The 27,836-nt window shown below is 41.5% G+C and overlaps 1 protein-coding gene across 2 annotated transcripts in view; it reads left to right on the forward strand.

Moving 5' to 3' along the window:
• The window catches only part of ADAMTSL3 (ADAMTS like 3), a 370,556-nt gene that overhangs the window by 240,174 nt on the left and 102,546 nt on the right, over positions 1-27,836 (forward strand). For both annotated transcript variants that reach the window (XM_004472087.3, XM_023582689.2), the window contains exons 16-17: positions 5,895-6,184; positions 16,328-16,457. In XM_004472087.3, coding sequence (XP_004472144.2) covers positions 5,895-6,184; positions 16,328-16,457 — 420 coding nt within the window. The remainder of the gene's footprint in view (positions 1-5,894; positions 6,185-16,327; positions 16,458-27,836) is intronic.

Here is a 27,836-nt window from a genome sequence, read left to right on the forward strand (position 1 = left end):
TTATACCTTTCAGCCCCATAATTTCTGTTATGTTTCTTTTTAAACTTTCAAATTCTTTATGCTCATGTACTATTTTCTTAATATCCTTTAGCTCTTTATCCATATTTTCTTTCATCTTCTTGAATTGATTTGAGAGATTTGTTTGACCTTAGTGATGAGTTGTTCCAAATTCTGTGTCTCCTCTGAAGTTTTAATTTGTTCTCTTGACTGAGATGTATCGTCCTGTTTCTTAGTATGGCTTGGAATTTTTTGTTGTGTCTGAGTATCCGATGATCTTGATGCGTTAACTCTGAAGGTCAGTTTCTCCCTCTTGTCTAGGGTTTTATTGTTGATTAGCTTTGTGTTAAGGCTCTAATTTGACACTTGGTCCAATTTATTTGCACCTTTGGAGTAGCCTGTGTTTAACTGTTCAGATTTTCTGGGCTCTACTTTGCTTCTTGCCCTGGATACATGGTACAATTTTTAAGACTGCGCTTTTCGTACAATAGTTTTGCCTCCAGGAGAAAGCTTCCGTTCTACTGTTGCTTCTCCTGAAATCTTGATATGTGTGTTGTTTTGGTGCAGAATTTTCTGCCCAGCTCCTATTATTTGTTTTCTCCCTTAGTCAGTGCCCTCTTTTCCATACACTTTTCAGTGTGGGGACTGGTCTGGTCTTACACCAGTTCAGTCCTCCTTCCTGTTTTTCTGTGAGGCTTTTCTGCCTCTGGCTTCTTCCCTGTCAGGGTGTCCTGCCCCAGGGACCCAGAAGGGGTCAGTCCAGAAAGGTGGGTCAATCCAGAAATGCCCATCTTGTGTTTCGGTGGTCCAGCACGCAGAGACTAGTTTGTGTGCCTGTCCATCTTGCCAGTGGTTCTGCTGCAGTATCTTTCTCTCTCTTTTGTTTCCTGTTCTGGGGCTGTCCTCAGTGGCTTGTGTTCTGCCCTGGGTCTCTGCAGACTTGGGTCCCTGCGCCGAGATACGCCTGGGGTTCTAACTCACTGCTGTGGTTGGCCCTAGAGCCTGCATCCACAGCAGGGGGGAACCGGCCGTGCTGCCTCTGCAGGACTCCCAGGCTGTGCAGGGATCCAGTGACAGGGAGGCGTCCATGCCAGCGAGCTTGGGGGCAAAGTCTCCTACCTGATCTTGGAGATTCTTTTACCTTTTCTTTGACTCAGTTTGTGGAGTCTTTCTCCAGTCCCTAGTGTTCTCCAGAGTTCTAATCGAGTGGAATTTGTCCTTTTATTAGTTGATACTGAGGAGAGACTTTTCCAGGGGATGTCTTATGTTGCTATGTTGATGACATCACCCCTTTGCCATTTAATGTAACACATTCACGATTTGGGGCATTAGGGCATGGCATCTCTGGGGGCCATTATTCAGCTAACCACTCCAGACTTTTGTCAATCTTTTGTTTGTTTAAGTCACTTTTTTTCTTGAAAAGGTATATACCCTTTCAAGCTTATGTTTGGGGACGTTTTTCCATATTCTGATTTCTGAACAGTTCTTCTATTTCATTTGTTGGAGTCTTTACTTGAAGAATCCAGTTATTCTCAATAATGGATTATTTGAGTTTCCTCTTTCACTTTGTCTCCAATTGCATTTTAAAAAATACCTTCTAGGGAGATATACCTGACCTCCAATAAACTGTGTCTTTTAAAGTGCATGCTCAGTGCCTTCTGACAGGTGTACATTCCCACAAGACCCCTGCCACAGTCAAGATACAGAACATTCAAATCACCCCCAAAAGTTTTCTTTTCAGTCCATCACTCTCCACCCCTCCAATTGTTTAATAGTTTCTCTGTCAACATTGCACTCTCTTCTCGAGTCTTGCCTCTGTGTCATTACTTGGATCTTCAGCCATGTCTCTTCTTCTTTTTTCCTGTTCTGTATCACTTGTTAGAACTGTAACATTATTATGTTTCACCGTTTGTTTCCTTAGCTCTGCAGTCTTCTTTCCATTTTATCCTGTTGCTTCCTCTCATCTCTAAGTTCTCATGGGATTGAGGTGGAGAGCCAAGGTGCAGAAATGCATGAATAGTATAAAATCTTTTTAGTAATGAAAAAATAATATATAGTGGAAAATCATGCTAGAGTATGCATAATTTTTTAAATTGCCATGGCTATTTTTACTTTTTCAAATCATTCATGGTCAATTTAGAAAGCTTCGACATATATTTTTTAAGAGGCCCTCTAAAGGATCTTTGAAAACCAACTTTGAAATTCCAGGAAACGTAGATAAACATTGGATATAAGTGATTGGGAAACGGACTTGGCCCAGTGGTTAGGGCGTCCGTCTACCACATGGGAGGTCCGCGGTTCAAACCCCGGGCCTCCTTGACCCGTGTGGAGCTGGCCCATATGCAGTGCTGACGCATGCAAGGAGTGCCGCGCCACGCAGGGGTGCCCCCCGCATAGGGGAGCCCCACGCGCAAGGAGTGCACCCCGTAAGGAAAGCCGCCCAGCGTGAAAGAAAGTGCAGCCTGCCCAGGAATGGCGCCGCCCACACTTCCCGTGCCGCTGAGGACAACAGAAGCAGACAAAGAAACAAGACGCAGCAAATAGACACAGAGAACAGACAATGGGGGGGGGGGGGGGATTAAATAAATAAATAAATCTTTTAAAAAATAAAATAAAAAAATAAGTGTCACCCTCCCTGTTAGGGGTTCTGAACCTTTTACTTACCCCATCTCCTCCCAGGATTCTGAATTGCTGAGACAACAGGAATCCAATTTCAATGAGAATAGTTTACTTCCCATTTAAGTATAGTCTCAAATGCTAAGTTTTTATTATAAGAACTAAAGAGGAGTATTTTAATGACTGTAAGGGTAGAGCATGCACAGCATTAGAAAATTCAAATCCTTTAAAAGTACAACACTAAAAGTACAAGCCTCCTAATTTCACAACCTTGTCACAATTCCTTCCAAAATAGTGAAATTGTGCATAAATCAGCATATACACACATTCTTTTTCGTACACTAACAGGATATTCTTCCATATCCAGTCATACGGATCCACCTCATTCTCTTAAATGACCACATTTTATTACATTTACAGGCATACCTTGTTTACTGCACTTTACTTTATTGCACTTCACAGATATTGAGTATTTTCTGCAGGGAAAGTTTTGTGGCAACTCTGTGTCAAGCATTTCTGTTGACTCTATTTTTCCAATAGAATATGCTCACTTCATGTCTCTGTGTCACATTTTGGTAATTCTCACAATATTTCAAAACTTTTCGTTATTAATATATATACTATGGTGATCTGTGGTCAGGGACCTTTGACATTACTATTATAATTGTTTTGGGGTACCACAAACCGTGCCCGTGTAAGACGGCGAAGTTAATCGATAAATGTGTGTGTTCCGACTGCTCCACCGACCGGCTGTCCCCTTGTTTCTCTCACTCTCCTCAGGCCTCCCTATTCCATGACATTATTAACCCCACGATGGCCTCTAAACATTCAAGTGAAAGGAAGAGTCGCAGGTCTCTCACTTTACATCTAACGCTAATGATGATTAAGGTTGGTGAGGAAGGCATGTTAAATGCCAACAAAGGCCAACAGCTAGGCCTCTTGCACCAAATAGTTAGCCAAGCTGTGAATGCAAAGGAAAAGTTCTTGAAGGAAATTAAAAGTGCTACTCCAGTGGACACCTCAATGATTTAAAAAAAAAAAAAGGCAAAACAACTTTATTGCTGATATGGAGGAAGTTTTATCAGACCAGCCTCAACATTGCCTTAAGCCAAAGCCCAATCCAGAGCAAGCCCTTAACTCTCTTCAATTCTGAGGAAACTTCAGAAGAGAAGTCTGAAGCCAGCAGAGGGTGGTTCATGAGGTTTAAGGAAAGAAGCCGACTCTATAATAGAAGTGCAAGGTGAAGCAGCAAGTGCTACGTGAAGCTGTAGCAAGTGATCTGGAAGATCTAGTTAAGGTAATTGATGAAACTGGCTACACTAAACAACAGATTTTCAATGTAGACTGAACAGCCTTCTTTTGGAAAAAGGTTCTATCTAGGACTTTCATAGCTAGGGAGGAGAAGTCAATACCTGACTTCAAAACTTCAAAGGACAGGCTGACTGTCCTTTGCCATTAAGAACATTCGTAACTCCTGGGAGGAGTCAAAACCTCAGCAGTAGCAGGAGAACAGGCTAGTGCAGCGGGTGACTTTAAGGTGAAGGCAGTGCTCAGTTACCAATCCAAAAACCTTAGGACACTGAAGAATGATGCAAAATCTACTCTGCCTGTGCTCTGTAAATAGAGGACGAAGCTTAGATGACAGCACATCTGTTTGCAACATGGTTTATTGAATATTTTCAGCCCATGGTTGAGACCTACTGCTCAGAAAAAATCCAAAAGATTCCTTTCAAAATATTGTGACTCACTGACAATGATCACCTAAGAGCTCTGATGGAGATGTACAAGATTCATGCTTTCATGCTGCTAACAGAACATCCACTCTGCAGCCCATGGATCAATAAGTTCAACTTTCAAGTTGTAATATTGAAGAAATACATTTTGTAAGGCTATAGCTGCTGTAGATAGTGATTCCTCTCATGGCTCTGGACAAAGTAAACTGAAAAAATTCTGGGAAGGTTTCACCAATCTGGATGCCATTAAGAACATTTGTAATTCATGGGAGGAGTCAAAACATCAACAGTAACAGGAGTTTGGAAGAAGTTGATTTCAACTCTTGTGGATGATTTTAAGGGGTTCAAGACTTCAGCGGAGGAGGTAACTGCAGATGTGGTGGAAACAGCAAGAGAACTAGAATGAGAAGTGGAGTCTGAAGATGAGACTGAACTGCTGCAATCTCAAAATTAAAATGGATGAGGAGTGGTTTCTAATGGATGAGCAAGGGAAGTGGTTTCTTGAGATGGAATCTACTACTGATGAAGGTGCTGTGAACATTGTTGAAATGACAATAAAATACTTAAAGACAATTACATAAACCTACTTGATAAAGCAGCGGCAGGACTTGAGAGGATTGGCTCCAATTTTGAAAGAAGTTCTGCTGTGGGTAAATGCTATCTAACAGCATCACATGCTACAGAGAAATCTTTTGTGAAAGGAAGAGTCAATCAATGCAGCAGACTTCATCCTCTTATTTTAAGAAGTTGCAACTCCGACCCCAATCTCCAGTAACCACCACCCTGATCCGTCAGCAGCCATCAATATCAAGGCAAAACTCCCCACCGGCAAAAAGCTTATGACTCATTGTAGGCTCAGATGGCAGCATTTTTTAGCTATAAACTATTTTTTATTAAGGCATGTACATTGTTTTTGTTTAAGACATAATACTATTGCCTGCTTAAAAGGCTGCAGTATAGTGCAAACCTAACTTTTATATGCACTGGGAAACCAAAAACTTTGTGTGACTCACTTTATTTCAATATTAAATTTATTAAGGTGGTCTGGACCCAAACCCGCAATATCTCTGAAGCATGCCTGTAATTTAATTCTAAATATTGAGATGGTTTAGTAAAACCCTACTTGTTCCAATGATACACTCAGTAAGGATCTGCTGAATGACTATTGGTGAAAATCTCCAGATTCTAAAATAAATTGAATTAGCAATGATCTCTTTAAAATATATATTTTTTATTACCGAGTTTTAAAGAAAACCTTTGCAACGATGTTTTCCAAAGATCACAGCACAGAATTTGAAGTATAAAATGGACACGAAGGTTTGGTGTATCTCCTGTGAAAGATTCTTCGCCTTGCTAATCAGAGTTGAAAACTCATTAACTGTATATATTTGCTTGTCAGGAAAAACTCATTAACTGTATATATCTGCAAATCCACGGGGTTCCCTCTGCATGACGCTAATTTGTCCTTCCTGGAAAGATGGTCAGGCCCCCTTTCATGGCCTGCCTTTAGTGACCTCCCCCTTCCTGGGCCCGCCGTGTTTTCCGCAGGTTCATCCCGGAGCCCTGGTCAGCCTGCAGTACCACGTGCGGCCCGGGTGTCCAGGTCCGCGAGGTCAAGTGCCGCGTCCTCCTCACCTTCACGCAGACGGAGACCGAGCTGCCCGAGGAGGAGTGCGAGGGTCCCCGGCCGCCCGCCCAGCGGCCGTGCCTGCTCGGGGCGTGTGACCAGGGCCCTGCCGCCCGCCCGCCGGACGCGGCGCTCCAGGGCAAGGACAGCGAGGCGACTTACGACTGGGAGTACGCCGGCTTTACCCCTTGCACCGCGACATGCCTGGGAGGTATTTGATCCTTTGCTTAAAGGTCTTTTATGGTGTGTGTTGCTAGTGAGTTGGAAAACCGCTACATCAGCCAAATATGCAAATTAGCAGAAGTCTCTAGGCGGTGAGGTGGGTCGAATAACTTCATAAACCCTGCTTTATCTTTCTTGTAGTTTTCATAATAATTATTTTTAAAAAGGGAAAGCGAGTGGAACTATCTCCTGGCTGAAAAATGTTATGTTCCTTTGGCCTAGGGATCTGTCTAACAAATGGGGCATGGAATACTGGTTAATATAGAATAAACAGGAAATGCGGAATTGGTAACTTGTGGCTATCTTGTGCATAAATCGGTTTTAGGACTGTGGGAGCCTGGAATTTCTCTGTCTGATTCACCTCTCTTCAGAGGTCACTCAGAAAATACTGAGGTTCCTGTTTGCACATTGGACCTGCAACAAGCATAGAACACACGAATCACTATAATTTATGGATGTGTGTATATGGTGAGATATGCCTTGCCAGGTGTACTAGGGTTCTGTAGGGAAACAGAATCAACAGGAGGTATTTGTAAATAGCACAAGATTTTATAAAAAATCTCTCATGTGACCGTGGAGATGCACAAGTCCAAGTTCTGCAGGCAGACTGCAAACCAGGGGCTCCATTGAAGGTCCTTGGTGAGTTCTCCTTGGTTGATTGCAGATGTCATCAGCCATCTATGCGATCAATTCACTGGTGACTAAAGTCCACAAATGCCCTTGTATTACAATTAGCCCAGTGCTTGCTTGACCAAACAATTGGGCAGAATTGCCTGACCCAGTTGACACATTAGCCTAACCATGACACCAGGACACTATTTGGATTAAGAGGTGGTAACATAGCCAGGGGATTCTGTTAAGATGAGAAACTGGCACTGGGATCACCTGAGCATGCCAGGATCCAACAAAGAGGGGTGCACAGGGGGTAGGAGCCCAGATGGTCCCTGCCAAGTCTCTGTTGGCAGTAAAGAGATCAAAGTAGCCCATAGGAAAGCGAATGTACCAACGTGAAGGAGATCAGCCTCACCAGGAGTCCACCCTGGCCCCTGGCTGCCCACTCTGCCTTCCAGCCGCCTGTGTAATGGGCTTGGTGGCTGTGCACATGCTGATTCTAGTCCCAGCCAAAGGTAGAAAATATGAGCTGCTGCCTCAGAAGGCACCTGGCTCACAAGCGAGCTCCGCTCTTCCTGACACCCCTACTTAGCACTCCCCAGAGGTCCTGGAGCTCATGGCCTGGTTGCTGTGCCTGAACCCCCTACCCTTTGTTCCCCAGGTTCTTGAGCCAGAATTCTCAGTCCCTGCCATGCACTGTCTGTGCCCTGACGGTACCTTTCTCATTCTTTTCTAATTAAACCTTTAAACCTGCCTGTCGCTGGCACCTATTCTCTAACTTGGCCAGCCTTGCAAAAATCCCTGATGGAGAGAGGCATGGGCTTTCCCCCTAGGCTGCAGCTAAGCTACAGCCTTTCCTGTGGGGTTACATGTGTGGAATTTAGGAAGAGAGCCCTATCTGCCACCAGGTTCTCTCTCCCTCTCCTACTTGCTTGTCCTCTTTTTCTAGAAACCCATCTCAACTGGCTTGGAATTCAGCCTTTCTGGTTCACTTGGACCTAAATGTCTGCTGTACCTCTCTCTTCCAAAACCCATCATCTCACTTGCCCCCCACACAGCCTCGTGTCTGTTGGTGCCCAAACTTGAACACATGCTCCCTCTGAGATCAGAATTCTGGACACCTCTTTTTGTCATGTCCAGAGTCTGGAAACCTTAACCTTAACCTTTAACAAGCTTTTGGCAGGCTGGGAACTAATTCTTTCTCTTAATAAGGCTGGAGAAACCCTGAGATGCAGAAAAGGTCTCATTCTCGCAATTATAGACACCTGGAGCTTTCTGTTACATACTCTGAAATGCCCACTATCTCCACCGATTGTTCTAAGCCACTGTGTTGCTGCAGTTTCACTGGAAACCTGGTCTATCATTATGAAAAGAGAAACCAGCACTCCTATTGATTGCACGCCCCAAATCTGTTCTGTTAATTTCATGTTTCTTAATTTAATTTTCTTTTAAAGATACCTAAATCACACAAAATGTTACAATAAAAAACATAAGAAGTTCCCATATTCCCCACTCCCCACACCCCCCACTCCTCCCACATTGACAACCTCTGTCATCATTGTGGCACATTCACTGCATTTGATGAGTACATTTTGGGGCACTGCTGCACTGCATGGATTATAGTTTATGTTGTAGTTCACACTCTCCCCCAGTCCACTCAGTGGGTTATGGCAAGATATGTAATGTCCTGCATCTGTCCCTGCAATATCATTTAGGACAATTCCAAGTCCCCAAAATGCCCCAATATCACACCTCTTTTTCCTTCTCCCTGCCTTCGGTAACTCCCACAGCCACTGTCTCCACATCAATGACATAATTTCTTCCATTGTTAAAGTCACAATAGTTCTATCGTAGAATACGAGTAAGTCCACTATAATCCATATTTTATTCCTCTATCCTGAGGACCCTGGGATGGCGATGTCCACTCCACCTCTAAATCAAGAGGGGACTTAGATCCCACATGACTGGTGGATGGAATTCTGCTTGCAGCTGTAGACTCTCTTGGATCCCTGGTGTGGTGGTTGACCATAAGCCTAGTCACCTGATGGACTCTCTCTACCTTATTTCATCTAGTACTCTGTCATCCTTGACTTCAATTCTTTTCCTAACTGGGGAGACCCTCTTCAGGTAGGAAAGCATGGCATGCTGAGTCCTTGGGACTCACAAGACTGCTCAGAGTTGTCTAACGAGAGAAGGCAGGTGAATTCCAAATTATTCAGAGAGTCTGCTGGTACACTCATGACTATAGTGGAATGCCAGAATGCTAGAATCTGCTCTGTGCCCAGCCCACTGAGATGGTCCTGGGCTCCACCTCCACTCTGGCTAAGCACCCTGAAATGACTTCTCTGTTTTTATTTTTATAACAGCTTTATTGGGACATAATCCACATACTATGCAATTTTCCTATTTAAGTGTACGATTCAGTGGTTTTTAGTACCTTCACGGGTATGTGCAATCATCACCACAGTCAATTTTAGAATATTTTCATCACCGTTAGATTATTTTGGTTTTACTCTCTCAGCCACACTGCTTATGGACAGCATGACTTGCCTCTACATGATCCATTTTCCTGTGCTCTGGAGGCGCAGCCTCCATTAGCCCATGCATGTGGGAGTTGTGGGTGGGGGTTCTTGAACTCCGTGCTGGATAGCAGACAGTCTAAGTCTGCAAAGGCTGACAGCCACAGGGATACAGAATCTGCATGGGCATAATTATTTCTTTGACATTCCTGCTTCTTGTGAAGAACTGTAATATATGCAAATTACAGATTTCTTAAAAGAACTTTGAGTCACATCCTGATATTCTGTGATCTACAGGAAATAAAAACATATCCATTTGTTGTAATTACTGGTGCTTGAGAAACTTGTGCAAGTCTTTCATGTTAGAGTGCCAACAGAATTCTTTTTTTAGCACCTAAAAGCACGAAGAATTGGGATATATTCAATGTCTAGCTTTCAGGTAAATATATAAATATATATTTGTGTTTGTGTAGGTGTACATATGTGTATATGTACATATATCCACACTGGAAGATGTGCCTACCTTTTAAACACCCTCTGATAAGATTTTGTAATTTACAAATATCAGAGCATTCCTTAGCAACAAAGTTCTTTTTGTCTTATGTTGTTTGGTGCTTTAATGGCCTTTATTCTTTTTTCCTTTACATTTTCTGACAGTGTAGGTTAGTGGTTATATGTATAGACTTTGAGACCCAACCCCATCTGAACTCCAGCTTGGGCATTTTCTTTGGGGTAGTTACTTAAATTTGTAGAGCCTTCATTTATTTATTTATTTATTTATTTATTTATTTACTCATTCATTCACTCATTCATTCATTTCTTTATTGTGAACTGGGAATAGTCACACCTACCTTGTTAGGATTAATGAAAGGCGTGTGTTTATTAAACAAGGTTGACATTGGTGAAGTGTTTAATCACAGTGCCTGCAACATAAGAATGTAGGGTTAGTTGGGGTGATTATTTTTATAATATAACAATAGTAGGGTATTCCTCTTATATTGGAATGCTGTTGAGTTTTGTCTCTTTAGAAATCTGACCAAATTTTTGAACCCCTTAATATTTCTAATAGCTTGGCATTTAGTTCTTATTTGTTCTCTAAATAAATAATCATTGGCAATTAAAGATGATTTTATGTTTCCCTTTCTGATAGCTTTTTACCTTAAGTTACGTATCTTATTGCATTGTCTATAATTTGAAGAACAATCATAAATAATATCAATAATGCCAACCTTGTCTTGATCCTGACTATAGCAGGAATCTCTCTATTGTTTCATTCAACAACATTCTACCCATATTTATTGCATGCTGCTTGTGCCAGGCACTGGGCTAGGTGATAGTGACATAATAGTTCCTTTATAGAACTCAAATCTAGTGGGGGGAAATGCACTAATCACATAATCATACAAATATATGTAAAAGTATAACTGGGTATAGTTGCTACAAAAGAAGTATATGGTGCTATGAAAAAAGTACAATTGGGAGAAGTTGATCCAATTAAGGAAGAGAAGGAAAGTTTCTCTAAAAGTAATACTTGTACTTAAATACAAAAGATGAGGAATCAATTCAACAAAGGAGGAGTTGGGGAAGGGGGATGGAAAGAGAATTCCTAGCAGGAAAAAGGAGCATGTGAAAAGGCCCTGGGTGGCAGGAAAATAAATCAATGGTACATTCCAGGAACTGAGAAAACCTGGAGTACTGAGAATGAGATGAGGTTTAGTGGGGATGGTGCTAGAATGGGAGGCTTTAGGTCTTTTTCCTAAGATCAGAGGGAAGCCATTCACGTAATTAAAGCAGGAGTTAGGTGATCAAGTTTATTTTGAAAGTTTACTCTGATTGTATGTAGAGAATGGATTCAAAGCAATAAGAGCAGGTATGGTAGAGCCTACCTAGGAAGTTGTTGCCTAGTCCAGGTAAGAAATTGGTGAAAATGGTGGAGGAAAGCAGGTAACTTGGAGAGATATTTGGGAGGTAAAAGAATCTGTCAGTGGGCTGCATAAGAAGGGGTGAGAAGGTGATCTAAGACCTCAGTTTCTGCTTCTAAGATGGTGAGTGCTGAAAGGAGGTCCAGCTAAGCAGAGGGAAATCACACGTTCACCTCTGGACATAATTATTTTAATGTGCCTGTAGATTTCAGAGGAATGTGTTAAATAGGCAGTTGGCTGGTAGTCTACAGCCCCATGGAGAAGTTTGGACTGGAAACGTGTAAATAGGCCATCTGTGTATGGAGGGATTGAATCCAGGGGCTTTACTGTGCAGGAAGTGAACACCTTTGAGCAGTGGAGAGGGTTTAAGACTGGGCCTTGAGGACACTGGACATTTGATGACTGGATGGAGGAAGGTGAGTGCAGTGACAGTGGTCTAGGAGAGGAGGTGATCAGTGAGACAGAAGGAAAAACCAGGAGGACGATGTGGTGTAGTGGAAACCAAGGTCAGCCACCAAGGTCAACTATGTTGTGTGCTGCTCAGAGGTGAAGTAAGATGAGGACTGAATTGCAATTGTGAGGCCATTGGTGACCAAAGAAAGGGTCATATCAGTAGATTTGTGGGGATAGAAGCCAGATTTGAAAGAGCTGAGGAAATATAGGTGGCAAAAGAAAGATGACTAGAATAGACTTTTTGTGGCAAAATTGGGCTGTGATTAAGTAGACGGGAAGGGTAACAACCACACGGCATGGTGGGTTGAGGCAGAGCATGTGTGTGGTCTTATTTAATACCAGAGAGTTTGAAGCACATTGAAAAGGCAAAGAGAAAGCTCCAGAATGAAGGTGAAAGGCAAAAAATAGATTTCCTGAGAAGATGGAAGGGGTCGAGATCCAAAGCACAGCTGTGGAGATCAGTCTTAATAGTTGGAGGGTGGGCTTCCAGTTGTAATGCAGGGAGAGGTTGGGGGGGTGACGGCAGATGGGGTGACATGCTTGATGGAAAGGAGTGCCTACCTGGCGTGAATATTTGCTGACAGTGATTTGGTAGGTGAGTGGGCAAATGCCTGCTGTATACAATGTGCTAGTATTTAATTTAGGATTTTGCATATTTGTCCATGAGTGATGTGGATGCTTGCAGGTACACTCCATTAGGATGGAATGACTACAGTGAATGGGAAAATAGCAAGATAAATCAAATTGGCCCTACCTTGGGCTCATTTCTGTCTGCTCCCGATGGAGATTTGTTCCCGACATGGTACATTAGCAATCATTGTTTTGTTCCCTTCACTCCCCTTGAAATCAGGACAGCCCTCTAGCTGTACTTTCTTCCAGTTACTCCTGACGTAGCTGGTCACTTCCTCTCAGGCTCTAGTGATATTATTGTGCCCTTCCTAAAGCCCAAGGGCTTTCTATAATCCCTAATCTTTACCTTCAGTCTCCTCAACTAGTTCCTAAAGGGAACACACTCCTGTAGAGAGCTGTTCACCTTGCATTTTAGCACCAAGCTAATAGTGTTCTTTGGTGCTTGTCTGGGGCCATAGCACAGTGTGCACCCTTTTCTGCCTTTAGCTGGGGGTTGCCATAGGACCCATTCCGTCCTATGGCTGGTCCGCAGAGAGAAAAATATACATTAACTTTTCAGTGTGGTTCTAGGCATGTGTCTGGATGTCTTTATATAATAACATATAAATATTTTTGAAACAAAGAGAATCATCACATAGAGTAGAGCACCATACGAAGCAGGACTATATGATATACAGATATAAATTTTGGTATCAGCCTTGCAATAGTTTTCTAAGATCTAATGGAGTTTTCCATACATTCAATTATCTTAAATAGTTGATATCTTAGAAATCATTTCTTAAAGTTTGAAACAACTGGGTCCTACTACTCTCTAAATCCAATTCTTTTCTTTTTCCTCTTGGAAGCAGGATGGACAGGAAGCAGCATAGCTAGATTCCACTTACTTATTGTTACATTCATTTCAAGTTCTTAATTGTTAAGTAAAATTCATAATTTTTGTTGGTTTGGAAAAAAATCATCCGTTTCACTAAGTATTGGCATTTCTTTTGCCTGGAGTTGTTTATTAAGTCTCAAGTTGGGGAAGTAGACTTGACCCAACAGATAGGGCATGTGCCTACCACATGGGAGGTCTGCAGTTCAAACCCCGGGCCTCCTTGACCCGTGTGGAGCTGGCCCATGCGCAGTGCTGATGTGCGCAAGGAGTGCCCTGCCACGGAGGGGTGTCCCCCGTGTAGGGGAGTCCCACGCGCAAGGAGTGTGCCCCATAAGGAGAGCTGCCCAGCGTGAAATAAAGTGCAGCCTGCCCAGGAATGGTGCCGCACATACAGAGAGCTGACACAACAAGATGACCAAACAAAATGAGACACAGATTCCTGGTGCCACTGACAAGAATAGAAGCAGACACAGCGAATGGACAGAGAGAACAGACAACTGGGGCGGGGGCGGCAGGGTGCAGAGGGGAGAGAAATAAAAATAAATCTTTAAAAAAAATAAAGTCTCAAGTTATTTTAAGTTCCCTCTTCTCTTTTCTCTTGACACAAATAATGTGTAACGTATTTCTTCTTTGACCTAGGTATTTTTAGGAAAATGACTTTTAATTAATTCTAGTGGTTGGGTTTTGGAGTCTTAATTCTTTATTATTTTTTAAGAGTTATTATAAACTATTTTATGAACTATATTAGGCAGAGACTGTTACCTGCAAACTTTCTGATTTTTTTGCAGTTTTCTTTATAAATTAATATAGGATCAATTTTTGTTAATGATCCTTGGGTGCTTTTTAAAAATAGATATTATATTTCTAGAGCCAAAGGCTATTTGGTTACTATAGTAACATATTTTTAATTCAAATTGTTTTATCCATATTTATTTTACAGCTTTGTTAAATACTGGGTGATACTTTAGACGCTTTGACTTTGGTTTTGTTCATTTTACCTGGTACTTCTTAAGAATTTATGTCTGTGATGCCACTTACCATATTGAATTAGTCAAGATTCTTGTGTGCAAGTGACAGCAACCCAATTAAAAGTAACCTAAATTGAAAGAAGGGAGTATGTTGTTAACTTTCTTGGCTCAACTTTCCCTCTTAAGAGTTTGTGTTTTCACTCTTAATTATTAATTATTTCATTGATGATGGTTTCAAATTTCCTAATTTTTTTGCAAAAAACCCACCCTCTTGATGATTACATTACAGAAGTCGAATGTGAAGTGAAAGATGTTGCCTCATGCTACTAAAGGAATTTGTCAGAAAAATTACGCTGAAAATCCAGTACTTTATTTCCATTCTGTATGTTCTAAGTGAATAGCTACAATTATTACCTAAATTTTGTTAAGCATAGAATGAAGTATACTTATTTTTATACTTTTTACTTTTATTTTAAAGATAAAGGTTTGATCAAACATCTTCAAAGGAGAAATGTGAAAGTCACATTTTAAGACCAGCCTTTGGGATGGGAAATATTATTGAAACTATTTTTGGAAAATCCAGTCTACCTGAATAATTATCCTAAATCATTTATTAAACTTTAAATTCTTCTAAGTCAGAGAACAGTGTCACAGTCACAATTTTGTAAAATTCCATCCAAAGTGGTTAAAATGAAATATCGGTGCTTCAAGGGGTGCATGCTCAATCTCGAGAAAATGTTTTGAAGTAACCTCGGAGTGTATTTTCTAAATAATTTTTATGACAAATTAAAATATATGTGAAAGATAACTGGATTTTTCTCAGCTATAAATAAATGAAACCTACAAGGAAATGAATATCTTTGCCCCTATAAGGCCACAAAGGAAGTCTGACATTTGCAAATGAGAGTGAGAGTTAAGCTGTACTCCTATATCTCTGTTCCTCAAATTAGGCCGTTTATTAAAATGCTTGTGGAAGATGCATGTAGATTTAAGATTGCTTTCTGCCGTGGTGAGAAACATAAAATTACCGCTGAAGGCAGCAGGAGAAAATTTAGTGGAAAGAACTAAACATCACAAATATATATTTTATGTGTTTTGGGCCAATACTGCACTCTGTAAAATCCTGTAAAACGGTTGAGTTGAAACATGGCATTTGGAAAAAGAACCACAACGTTATAACATTAATGGAATGTACATTCTTGCATGAAACCGAATACATTTGCATATTTCAAATAGCATAGTCAGTTGCTGTTAACAGTCTTTATTTGATTTTTTTCATCAAAAGTTTGATTTATGTTTTGTTCAGTTCTGATTTCCTAGTAATTGTCTTGTCTCAATACACAGAGAATAGTGGTTCAGAGCATGGACTTTGGGGCCTCAAAGGAAACGATGAGTGAGAAAGCACGTGTGTGAATGAGGAGTAATCACTGCTGTTGGACGGTGGCTTTTGGACTGCTTTTTGGAATCCCTAGAGAAAGACCACAGAATAGGGGACAGGAAATCTAATTTCTAGTTTTGATTCTACCATGTTTTTGCTCTCTTAATTTCTCTCTAGACCTGTTTCCTTATTAATAAGCTAATAAAATGGAGCTAATAATGCCATTCTGTTGACCTCACAGGATTATTGTGGGCTCAGTAATGTATTTGAAAGAACTTTGTATACTCCAAAACACTTGCCTAAGGGAAGGTGTTGCTATTGTTTTTTCAGCATAGAAATATTATTATAATAATAGTGAACAGAGACTCAAAACCATAATGAAAATTTTAATAAGTTTAGAACATATGCTACATCTTTAGCAGCTGGTTTGAAAATTCTGCTTTGGGAAAGTACTGTATCTGTTTGGAAGGAATACTTCAGTGATTAATTTGGAGGAACGCTTAGCTTTGAGTCCATTTGGAATGCAGGGTGATCTGAGGATGGGTGGGGATTGTGGATTTGATGGGGTGCGTAGATTTGAGGGGAGAAATGGAGGTGCTGAGTTTAAAAATAAGGAAATATCAAAGACCGGGAGACTTTGGAAAATGCATATTGTACCCTGAATTCAGCCAGGTGATACAGTTGAAAGGGCAGTGGTTGACGAATGAGAAGACTCAAGATCCTATTTTCTTTTTTCCCCACAGTAAGTTTGCGTTTTTCTTACCTCCAACCTCCAGGCCATCAAGAAGCCATAGCAGTGTGTTTACACATCCAGACCCAGCAGACGGTCAACGACACCTTGTGCGATGTGGTCCACCGCCCTCCGGCCATGAGCCAGGCCTGCAACACAGAGCCTTGCCCGCCCAGGTGCGTGTTGTCTTGTGTCCCTGGGGCATGTTGTGGCCGGGTGGTGACACGCTCCCCTGCATATAAATGCACATGTGCACAGAGACCTGTGGGTTCACCCAAGGGAGATCAACTAAGCCTGCTTCAGAGAGTCTTCCAGCCACATTATTGTGGATATTCACACACTGCCGTGTTGACCAGGAATCAAACACAAATGAACACAATCTGGCCTGCTGCTGGCAAAACCATGAGGTCAGCCCAGTTTATTCTTGTCTTTCATTTCCCTGTCTCCCCAAGACCACTCCTTCCCCTAGTGTCCCACCAAGAGCGAAGAATCTGAGTTAGGGGTTAGCACACAGTAGGGGCTCAATGTTTGTTGAATGGCTGAATGATCTCCAGTTTGTCTGTTACCTCATCCTCACACCAGTGTGTTACTACCCTTTCTATTGCCTTTGCCTTGGATCTCAGATGGGGGGTGTTTCAAGCCCCAAGGAATGGGTGAGGTGGTGTCGTCTTTATGGTCTCCTGGGTACAAGAGTCTGACCTTGAAAGTTAATCTGCTTCCTTGCTTAAGTCCGTATCAGGTCCCGGGGGATTTTGTCAGAAGGGAGGATAGGTTCCCCCCAGGTTCCTCTGACCTGGTGTTTGGGGTTTCTTGGGTTCTCTGGATTCTCACGCAAGCCCCCAACCTTTTCCTTCCTCTCTCCATCACCTTTATTATCTTGACCACTCTTCTGTGATAAGAATCTGCCCAGACTAGAGCCTCCCCTCTCTCTTTGCCAGCATCTCTTCCCTCCCTCTTCTTAATTATATTGCCCATCTAATGAGGTATCTTTGTTTGCTAAAGGCGAGTTTTTCTATGCCTAGGACTCTAAGTAAGTGAGGAAGGTTTCTGAGTGGCCGCCTGTCATACTGGACTGACGACAAGTGCATTTTATGTTTACGCAAGAAATAATTTGGGCTTCTGGAATTCTCTCTCTTTTTTTTTTTTTTTCCCCCCGAGGTCTTGGGACAAGGGATTGAACCTAGGACCTCCTTTGTAGGAAGCTGGCTCTCAACCACTGAGCCACACTGGCTCCCCTGAGTTGGTTTTCCATTTATTTGCTTGTTGTTTGCTTTTGTTGTTGTTTTGTTTTATTTTTAGGAGACACTGGGGACTGAACACCTCCCATGTGGGAAGTAAGAGCTCATTCGCTTGAGCAATATCTGCTCCTAATTCTCTTGACCCTTCTGATTTTCATTCCATGTAATACGTTGGCTGTGATGTAAAATCTGCCTCTGTGGCACGAGGGTGGTGAGGGCAGGGATCATATAAGTGAGGCCATCCTAGTAATGAGGTACCCCCATCCTGGAGAAGCCATCCACTTGGTACCCTCGCCTTGTGAGTCATAGTCTCCTCCCACCGCAGCCTGAGAAGGAGAGCTGTGCCAACATGTGCTCTCTCCTTGCTAAAACCCCACAGGAATGCCCTGGGCGCAGATTTTGCACTCATAGCCGTATGTCTGGCTGCAGTTGTAGCCTCAGGAGATACCGAGAGCTTCTTAACCCTCGTTGCTGCAGTCTTGCTGTGCTGGCTGAGGCAGAGCAGGAAGAGCTTACAGACTGACTTTGGTGGGCAGGGCCCAGAAGCAGCACAGACACCTGCTTCCCTAGCATGCCCCACTCCCTTCCCAGCTTTCTGCATTCCTGAGTCATCCGCACCAGGACTGCAGAAGAGATCAGGACGCCCATTTGGTTAAGTGTGTCCAGAACGTTCCAGGATCACCAAGTACAAGGGAGGAGCCTCCCAGTGTGCAGCCACTTGAAATAGCCGTTTCCTCTTGGAGAAATGGCCCCCATCTAAGTGTATAAGACTTAGCAACTTGAGGTTTCTCGTTTTTTTTCTCGTTCTCATATTGGAACCACCGAATCAGGTCTTTCTGGAAATGCCGGGGTTTCTCTTTTCCCCTCCTCTGAGGCAATGAAGAGGAAGTCAGGTGACCACCTCTCTGATTGGGGGTAAGGGACAAGGGGAGACATAGGGAGGGGGAACACTTACGTTTATCTCAAAATATTTCCCCATGAATTTGAAACGATGCACTCCATCATTTTGTAAACTGTTTTGCTTAATCTTAGTCTTTAAGTGGGTTGGGAGGCAGATGGGAAATAAACAGATGGTTAAACAATTTTTAAAATGTATAATGCATGCTATAAAGAAAAATAAATCAGGGTTTCAAGAGCAAGAATAATATAAGGACCTACTATAGATTGTAGGTAAGGGGTTGTGGGAGAGAGGCACAGGGTAGAAAAGTCCTCTGTGAGGGAAAGATAGATAGATAGATAGATAGATGGATGGATGGATGGATGGATGGATGGATGGACAGATCAACCGACCTAGAGAGGGGTGGGAAAAATAAATCATGTTCTTGGCAGAAGGACTAGCATGTGCAAAGGCCCTGAGAAAAGAGATTAATAGTTTTGAAGAACTGGACGGAAAGGAAATCAGGATTTCATGACACGAGATTAGATATGGGTGGAGCAGATTTCCCAGGACCTTGTAGACCGTGGCATTTGGCCTTGATCCAGAGAGTTCATGGAGTGCTATGGGTGGTTTGAGCAAGAAAGTAACACATCTGACTCACAATTTTAAAAGATTTCACAAGCCCCTGAATTGGGAGGACCAGGTGGATCTGGTAAGATCAGTTACAGATGCCACCCTTGGACTTGGTACCCAGCCCACCACGGTCCTATTTTAGTGTCTCCCTTTTAAAGCCTGTCACCATGTGAATATGCATATATTTTTTTCTTAGTTTGTCATTACCTATCTATTTTTTATATGATATCAAAATAATTGTTTATCAAAATACATGAAAATCACTGTATCTCTGTTCCCTTTTCCATAAATTCTCAGAGCGTCCTTTGGAAACAGTGGTTTACAAAATGTGCTCTGCTGGCTCTAGGGTTTTACAGCAGTGTTTTAGGATTCCACAAATAATGTTTTTCTGTGTACTACTTTAAAAGCACGAAATGGACTTGTTCATTGCGTGTATCTAATTTACAGCAGGTGTTTTGCTGTTCTAAAATTTGATCACCGGGGCCCTAAGTAGTTTCTGCTCGGTGAAAAGTAGATACTATTCCTAGGAATAACTTCGGATCCTTTCAGAGGGGTGGCAGTAAACGAATAATGAGCAAATGCTCCTTTTTGACAGATGAGGACTGAATTTTTGGGAGTGAGCATTTTGCCCATTGAACACATAGTTAAGTAAATGGTATACCACAAAGTAGAGCCAAATACGGAGCATTTCTCATTGGCTATCACCTAGTCCATCTTCTGCTTTTGGCTGGGAAACGGAGGCTCTGGGAGCCTCCTGATTCCCCACCCCTTCACTAGCTGTCTCCTCTCTCTGGAAAGGTGCCTGCAAGTGAAAGTGTTTGAAATTCACATGCACTTTAAGTCGTGGCTATGATTTGGTTAAGCCTGAAATTCTCGGAGCTGTAAACAAAGAGGAGTAAAAAGGAGAAACCCTTACCAAATTTGGAAGGTGTCTGTTATTTCTAGATTTAAATCTTATTCCAGAGTAACAGAAGGCTGTTCTTCACAGACATCTGTCTTCTGTCTCTGGCCCAAACCATTGTCAGATGAGGATGTGGGCAGAAGCTGACCAGGAGACAGTGAAAACAGATAATCAATGGAAAGTGGTACAAATGACAGTGATTTGAACATCCCAGGTTTAAGACAGGCCCTGAGGACACTGATGAAGCTCTGAATTTTACCTGTTTTTCGTAAAAATAAACCATTTTATGACCTTATTCTGAAAATTAAGGCTGTCGTAATATGTCCTCATATAATCTTTTCAGAAAAAACATGCCAAAATACAGAACAATCCACAATTCGTTCTCCGTTCTTAGAAGTAGTACACATCGTTGCAATTACAACCCAAATTATGTTCAGTATAAGATAACTTGATTATCTACTTTCTATTTTATTTCAAGAATGAGTCCAAATTAAACATTTCCCCCATGATTTATCGTGGAATTTTGGTCCCTTTTTAAGCAGATTCACAAGTTTGCCTCCACTTACACAGATCTGGCAATCTCTACAATTTACCTCTCAGTATTTCGTAACTCTGTCCCATCCATTCCTACCTGTCACTGTCCTGATTCAGACATGTTTTCCCTGAACCATTTCAGCAGTTTCTAAAGGAAACTTAGGTTGTCCTCTCTGATCCATGAAACGCTGAATGACTCTGGAAGATCTTTCAGATCTGCACAGTCATCATGTGAGCCTTCAGAGACTTCCCTGTGCCCTGTGGATTAAAATCCCTGTCCCTGACTGGCATGCAAAGCCCTTGGCCTGACTCGTCCAGCACCTCCCTGAACACACACACTCACACTCAACTCGTGTGCACCCCGAGGAACCTGCCTCGTGCCCACACTGAGCGACTGGCTGGGACTCGTAGTCCGTGCCTTCTGGGCCGCTGTGCCCGTACCAGGCCCTCTGCCTGGAGCCCCTTCGTACCATGAAAAAATTAACTCTCTCCCATGAAAGTAATCATTGACTCACTTCTCCTGGTATAAAGAAGTCCAACAAAATGTGAAATACGATCCTAACCTGAGACCCTTGAGAGAGGGAAGTCTTAATAGTCAGAAGAGAACTGGGAGTGGGTCAGAAGGCATGGGGTAGAGCCCCAGTTATGCCGCGCTCAAGGCGTCCCAGAAGTCCCTTCGCTCTCTGAGCCGGGGTTCTTATTCTGAATAATGAGGCAAATGTTGGCCTTGATGGTCCCCAAGGTCTCTGAACTCCCAGCTTTCGTTTCTGAGTTCTGCTTTCAGGCTGCCTGTTTCGCTCACATCTTCACAGCCCTTTGGCAGTTAGCCTGACGTCCCCTCATGAGGAGTTTGAAATGCTGAGTGTTTGTGTTAGTTCTGAGAATGTGAGCCTTTGCTGACCTGCCCGGGAAGTGAAGGCAGGGTTGAGTTTAATCTACAGTGCTCTCCTTCTTAGGCTCACTCAGTCAGGGTGAGATCGAACAAGTCTGGAAACTGGTTCTCAGGAATGAGTGCTGGTTTCCTCGCGCAGTGTTTGTGTGCAGTAATCCCTTTCCCCATCCCTGTGCCTCAGCAAGAGTTCCTGCACGTTATCTTCCTCAGCAATATCTCGCCCACAGAGCTTCTCAGGTAGGAATAATGCAGCAGACAATATGTCTTGGCCGCTTTGCAAAATTAAGAGTCTGTTTTTATGTGAAGAGAAACACTATTTCTCATTTCAAACTTGCAAACTTAATAAACTTTTCAACGTTTGAGAGTTATATTGGGAAAAAAAACGGCAGAGACAAAGGTTTGATGCCAAAAATAAAGGTAAGTTTACAAAAATGTTTTAGGTTCTAGAAACCGGTGGTGTAGGAATAACAGGAACAGGGTGTTTCGTAATATTTTCCGTACAAATATTTACTGACTCCAAGGGCAATAGCAATAAAATATCACCCCAGGGTAAAACTTACCACTGAGACTGGGTTGAACAGTCAGTGGATCTTTATTTACCCAAAGGCAAATGGATTTGATGTATTAGCCTGGACTCTCCAAGGTGGGGGGTTGTATGTTTATTTTCCTCTTACGGGGTCAGTCCCCCGGGTCTGTCCTGTAAAGCCCGAGTGTCTTCTATTTAGGGAGTTTGCTTTCTCCAGGAGAGAGCCAGCAGCTGGTTGAAATACGCGGGGTTACATAATGGTCCCACTAGTCTGTGGAGAGCCGCCTTCTCCGGCAGGATTCAGCATTGCTAGGGAGAGAAGTGGGAGAGCAAGAGGCAAGAACGATGCATTTCTATACCAAATTGTGACCCATTTATTGAGGTACCCAAGAATCTATGTTTAGTCCATTGTTGTTAATGAGAAATTGTTACCCATTTCTTGAATAAAAATAGTTTCATCTCCAGTCCCTTGTTCTTCTAATTGATTCTTCTAGCTATCCACTTTCTTGAAGCATGGTCATCCTGAAGTCATTCCAAATAACTGACATGTTTAAGCTGAGTTATTTAATAGGGAAACAAAAGCCTTCTAAATAGCCATGTAATGTGATAGTCACCAAAACATAACACATATTATCTACTGTTGGTGATATTTCACACATCTAAAGCCACAGGAAATTTACATATAATCATTATTAATTAATAAACATCCACTTAAGATCACATGGTATCTTCACATTCTGCTCCAAATAAAGACAGGTAACATTTATGTAATCTAAAGCAGCTTTAAAAATAATAATAAAAAAATGCAGACAGTCTAAGAAGGAGAAATTATAATGATATGCTCAGGGCAAAAACATAAAAACAACCGCCTAGAGGAGGAAGGGAGCAGAAGCGTGACATGGACATGAGGCTGGACCTGTGGCTCTTCTGGCTCCGAGGGCCCCGGGGCAGTCGGTGCAGGTGGGAGCTCAACCCTGTGGGCAGCAGGGAATGAAACTCTGCCTTGAATTCAAGGGAAAGGATCCTGGTTCACTACTCCTTTGTGAAAGGACGCAGAGATAAAGCTGCTGTTGGTCACAGCCTGAAATCATTATTTATATGCAGCTTCCTGCTGGGGGAGGGGGAACCCAGGGAGTCCTGGGGCAGACGTGGGTCCCCACTCCTTGTGGGCGTGGTGGTCGAGTGTCAGTGTTCTCACTGTGCATCTGTGCCTTGCTGTCCATATCAAACCTGGTGCTGTCTTGGGATCTCAGGGGGCTGGGTGGAGGCAAACACAAAACTGTACATGGGAAGGGCAAAGATAGACTAGGATAGAGAAGGGAGAGAGAGAGAAATCCCCCTTGAAATCGAACGTACAAAGTGAACTTCTAAAGTGCACGGAGAATATAAAACTAATGAAGACAGTGAACAGTTTCAGTGGTTGAAAGATGAATTTTCTCCAGATGAAATTAAAATATGAGAGCAATCTGAAAAATACTTTAACATGAGTGTTATTATTAGGATCTTTAGAGAGATAAATTAATAATATCCATGTAAAGAACTAGAAATTGGCAGAAATGTGATAAGAATAGATGAATATTAAAAACAACCAATTATGGGAAGCAGATGTGGCTCCAGTGATTGAGCTCCCACCTACCACGTTGGAGGTTCTTGGTTTGGTTTCTGGTGCCTCCTAAAGAAGACAGCAAGCTGGCGCAACAGGCAGGTGTGGCAAGCTGACACAATAAGATGATGCAATAAGAGACACAAGAAGAAAAACATAATGAGAGCCACAACAAAGCAGGGAGCAGAGGGTTCCCAGTGCCTCCTAAAGAAGACAGCAAGCTGACATGACAGGCAGGTGTGGCAGGCTGACTCAACAAGAGACATGAGGAGGAAAAACGTAATAAGAGACTCAACAAGCAAGGAGTGGAGGTGGCTCAAGCGATTAGGCGCCTCCCTCCCACAACGGAGGTCCCAGGTTTGGCTTCTGGTGCCTCCTAAAGAAACAAGGAAGACAAACAGACATAGCAATTACAAAAACATCAAGGGGATGGGGAGAAATAAATAAGTAATGATGGCATAAAGAATATGGTGGAATAATACCTTCGGATGGCTCGGGAAAATAACCATCAGCCTAGAATTGTATACCCAGTGAAACAGTGTTTTGACAGCAAGGGTGAAATAAGGATATTTTCATAGTGTAATAGTATCTTCTTATAGCAGGGGTCAGCAAGCTTTGGCCCATGGCAATGTAGACCATGGCCTGTTTTGGTATGGCCTTTGAGCTAATGATAGTTTTTACATTTTTAAAAGGTTTAAAAAAATAAAAACAAAGAATGTGTGACAGAGGCCGGCTATGACTTGCAAAGCCTGGAATATTTACTATTTGTCTGTTTACAGAAAAAGTTTCCTGACCCCTGATTATAGGTCATGTGAGGATTACACGAGTTAATACACGTAAACTGGTTAACAAAGAGCTTGGCACATAGGAAGGGATCAACGGATACTAATTACTATTATGTTAGTATTCTAGATGGACAAAAGCAAGAGATTTTACCAGCAGCAGACTTTCACTAAGGAAACTAATGAGTATATTCATTAAGCAGGAAAATAATCTTAGAAGGACGGTCAAAGGTGCAAGAATGGATGCTGAGCAGAGTGCATTGTGAACGTGGCTAATCTAAAATAATCAGTGTGTAAATAAATAATAATGATATCCGACCTATGGATTTGGAAAAAGAAATAAATATTAAATAATACCTTGTAAAACTGGAGGAGTTTATTGGAGTTAAAGTGTTTTAAACCCATTGTATTATTTTGGAGAATGGAAATGACTTTAATGAACTCTAGAGTTGTTAAGTATGCCCTTTAAAATGTCAAGGGTAATTAAGAAAATAAAAGGCAGCAGAGGATAAAATAGAATAAAAATGTAACAAACAAGGTCAAGCAATACCCATAGAAATACAGGAAAGAATTAAAATTTAAAAACATGGAAAAGGCAGGGAAAAAAAGAATTCTGGACAACAGTAACAGAGAAGGGTATTCAGTGGGTAGTACAAGAATGCTGGAAAGCCCTTTCGTCTTGATCAGGAAAAGAATGGAGATATAAATCTAGACTTTGTTATGAACATTTTGAGTTATTTATGTTAAAATTTATGTTAAAATTAATATAAACTTTATATTATATATTATATATTTTCTCTTTATGCAAGTTAATTGAATTTGTAAAATTTCTGGAAATATTAGAAAATAACCCAAAACTTGAATCTCCTTATATTAACCAGGACTCTTTGGTGCAAGCATTATAAACCAATTTTTGTTAACTTAGCTGAAAATAAATTTATTGGAAACAATAACAAAAAGGATGAAGAACCAGTTTCATAAAATTGGCAGGAACCAAGGGGAATTAGATTGAGGGGAAATACAGCCAAGACTACAACAGAGGCCTGGTAAGTGCTGCTGGACACTGGTGGCCTTTACCATGACTAGACTTTTTATGGAGAGGCACCCACCACCAGCGCCTGGTCCCACACCGCACATCCACTCAACAGTAGTATAGTGCTGGTCACATCTGGCTTTATAACTTGGGTCATGATGAGCCGCTTGTGTCACCTGGGTTATCTGATGGCTCATGGTCAGGCATTCCACCATCCTGAGACTTTAGTTTTTAAAAGAGTCTAAACCTAGCAGGAGTGTTTCCCAAAAGGAGGATTGCTACCCTTTAAAATGGTAAATGTTTTATAAATTACATCTCAAAAATGTTGTCTAAAAGGGAGTCTTTGACATTATTAGTAGTTCACTATGGTTGCATTTTTTGTTTTCAAATTTTTGTTTTCTCTGGAGTTGATAATTGCCTTAATTTTTTTGTTTGCTTAGATTCTGTGATGCAATCATTAATTTAGTCTTAAAATATAACTATAATGTAGTTCAAAATATCTCTATCCTCCCTGTATATTCAAACACATCACGTACTCTATTTCATCATTTGTGGGTGGGGATATCCCTCTTGGAGCCTTCCATCCTGTTCTACAAATTACTGAACAGCTTTTGCCTTCCTTCACTAACATCTTGAGAGGTTCATTTCATCTCTCTTAGGTTGGAATCCTTGTTTCCAACATTTTATGACCCAAGTCTTCCTTCCTTTTGTGATACTCAACTATATTTTTTAGAACCATAAGTTCCAGAGTTTGCCGAGAAAGCTAGGAACTAAATGTTTTGATACCTTTAATATCTGAAAATGTCTTATTCTACCTTAAATACTTTGGCTGAATATAGATTTCGAGATTGGAAATCCTTTTCCCTCAAAAAAAATTTCACAGCACTGCTTCATTCACTGACTTCTGATGTTCAGTACTGCTGTTGAGAAATATTTTGCCAATTTAAAGTCTCTGTCCTTTGTGCTTGACTTAATTTATTCCTTCTTGAAGACAGTGGAGCCATGTTACATGCTCTGGTATGGTTCACTTTTATTTGTTGTTCTGGGAATTTGGGAAGGCTTTTAAAATCTGGACACTGCTTTACATTTGGGGAAATTTTTTTGTGTTATTGTTTTTTCCACTTCTTTCTGGATCTCTTATTGTTTAACATTGAGCTTCCTGAACAGATCCCATTTTGCATTCTTTTTATTTCCCCACAACCCCACTTTCTGAGAGATTTCCTCATCAATATTTTTCAACTTTCCTACTGATGCTTTTCAATTTTTCATCTTAATTTTTTAATTTCCAAGAGTCTTCTCGGTTCTCTGTAGGTTCCTGATACCTATTTTTTCTAATAGCAACATGTTTCATTTCACAGATGTTACATCTTCTGTTTCTTGAGGATACTGATTCTGGTTTTAGTTTAGTTTAGTTTTATTTTGTTCTTCTCTGTTCCCTGCATTTGTATCTGTTTTCTCAACTTTCCTTTATTCTACACGTCTTTTTTGGGGTCTTTCTTATTAGAGGTTTTAATAAAATATTTTGTTTCTTGACAGTCCATTCATATTTAAGGATGAGGTACCAAAAGTCAGACTGGCAGTTCTGAGTATTTGGACACTTTGCTGAGTGGTAGACCTCAAGAGGGAGTAATCTGGGTGGGCTGTTTCATTGGGAGAACTCCTAACTTTATTTCTGTTCTTTGTTCTGAAGTTAGTCTTCCAGTGAGGATTCCTCCAGTCCCTTGCCTGAGGGTGGGGCATGTATAGAAGTCTGGCTGGCAGTGTTTCTCTGAGCCAAGTCTGGAAAGAGGTCTGACAATTCACCCGACAATTTATGTCAACCCTTACCTAATTTAACTTTTCAGTGAACACATTAACTGTTCCTCAGGCCCATACGTACACTTCGATCTTCTGCTGGGCACAGAAGGATAAATTGCCTTCATGTCTAGGATTGGTGAAAATATTTCAACTAGCCCTCCTGTTTGAGCCTCAGCTATCCTCCAGTTTTAGAAGTATTTTGTGGCTCTGATCCTTTCATGGGTCCTATAAGGTGACTCATCTTTTTTCTGCACTTTTTCAACTACCAGCTTAATTTTCAGATTTTTTCAGTCTGCTAAGTTAGGCACCACTTCTCCATCTTCTCCTCAGCTTACAAAATGTTTCTGCTGCATCTTTTCACAGTCTATCTTTGTGGATATATGCTAGAGATAGATAGATAGATAGATAGATAGATAGATAGATAGATAGATAGATAGATAGATAGACCATTAAAAAAATTTATCCCTTTGCTGTCTTTTTACTGGGTAGGGTTTTTGTTTGTTTGTTTTTTTGTTTGGGGCAGGGAACAGAAGTAAAGACCCATGATCAGTCTGCTGTTTGCTGGATCATTCTTAGCCAATAATAATAATATTCATAATAGTTATGTTAAACCTTTTTTTTAGACTCTGTAAAAATAAAATTAGTATAACATATGTAAAGCTCTTAAAATGGCAGGTAGGAAACAGTAAGAGCTAAACAAATATTGCTGTTATTTCTAATTCTTTAGAAGACAGTTCTC

Source organism: Dasypus novemcinctus, chromosome 3 (assembly GCF_030445035.2).
Source record: "Dasypus novemcinctus isolate mDasNov1 chromosome 3, mDasNov1.1.hap2, whole genome shotgun sequence".
NCBI classification, from domain to species: domain Eukaryota; kingdom Metazoa; phylum Chordata; class Mammalia; order Cingulata; family Dasypodidae; genus Dasypus; species Dasypus novemcinctus.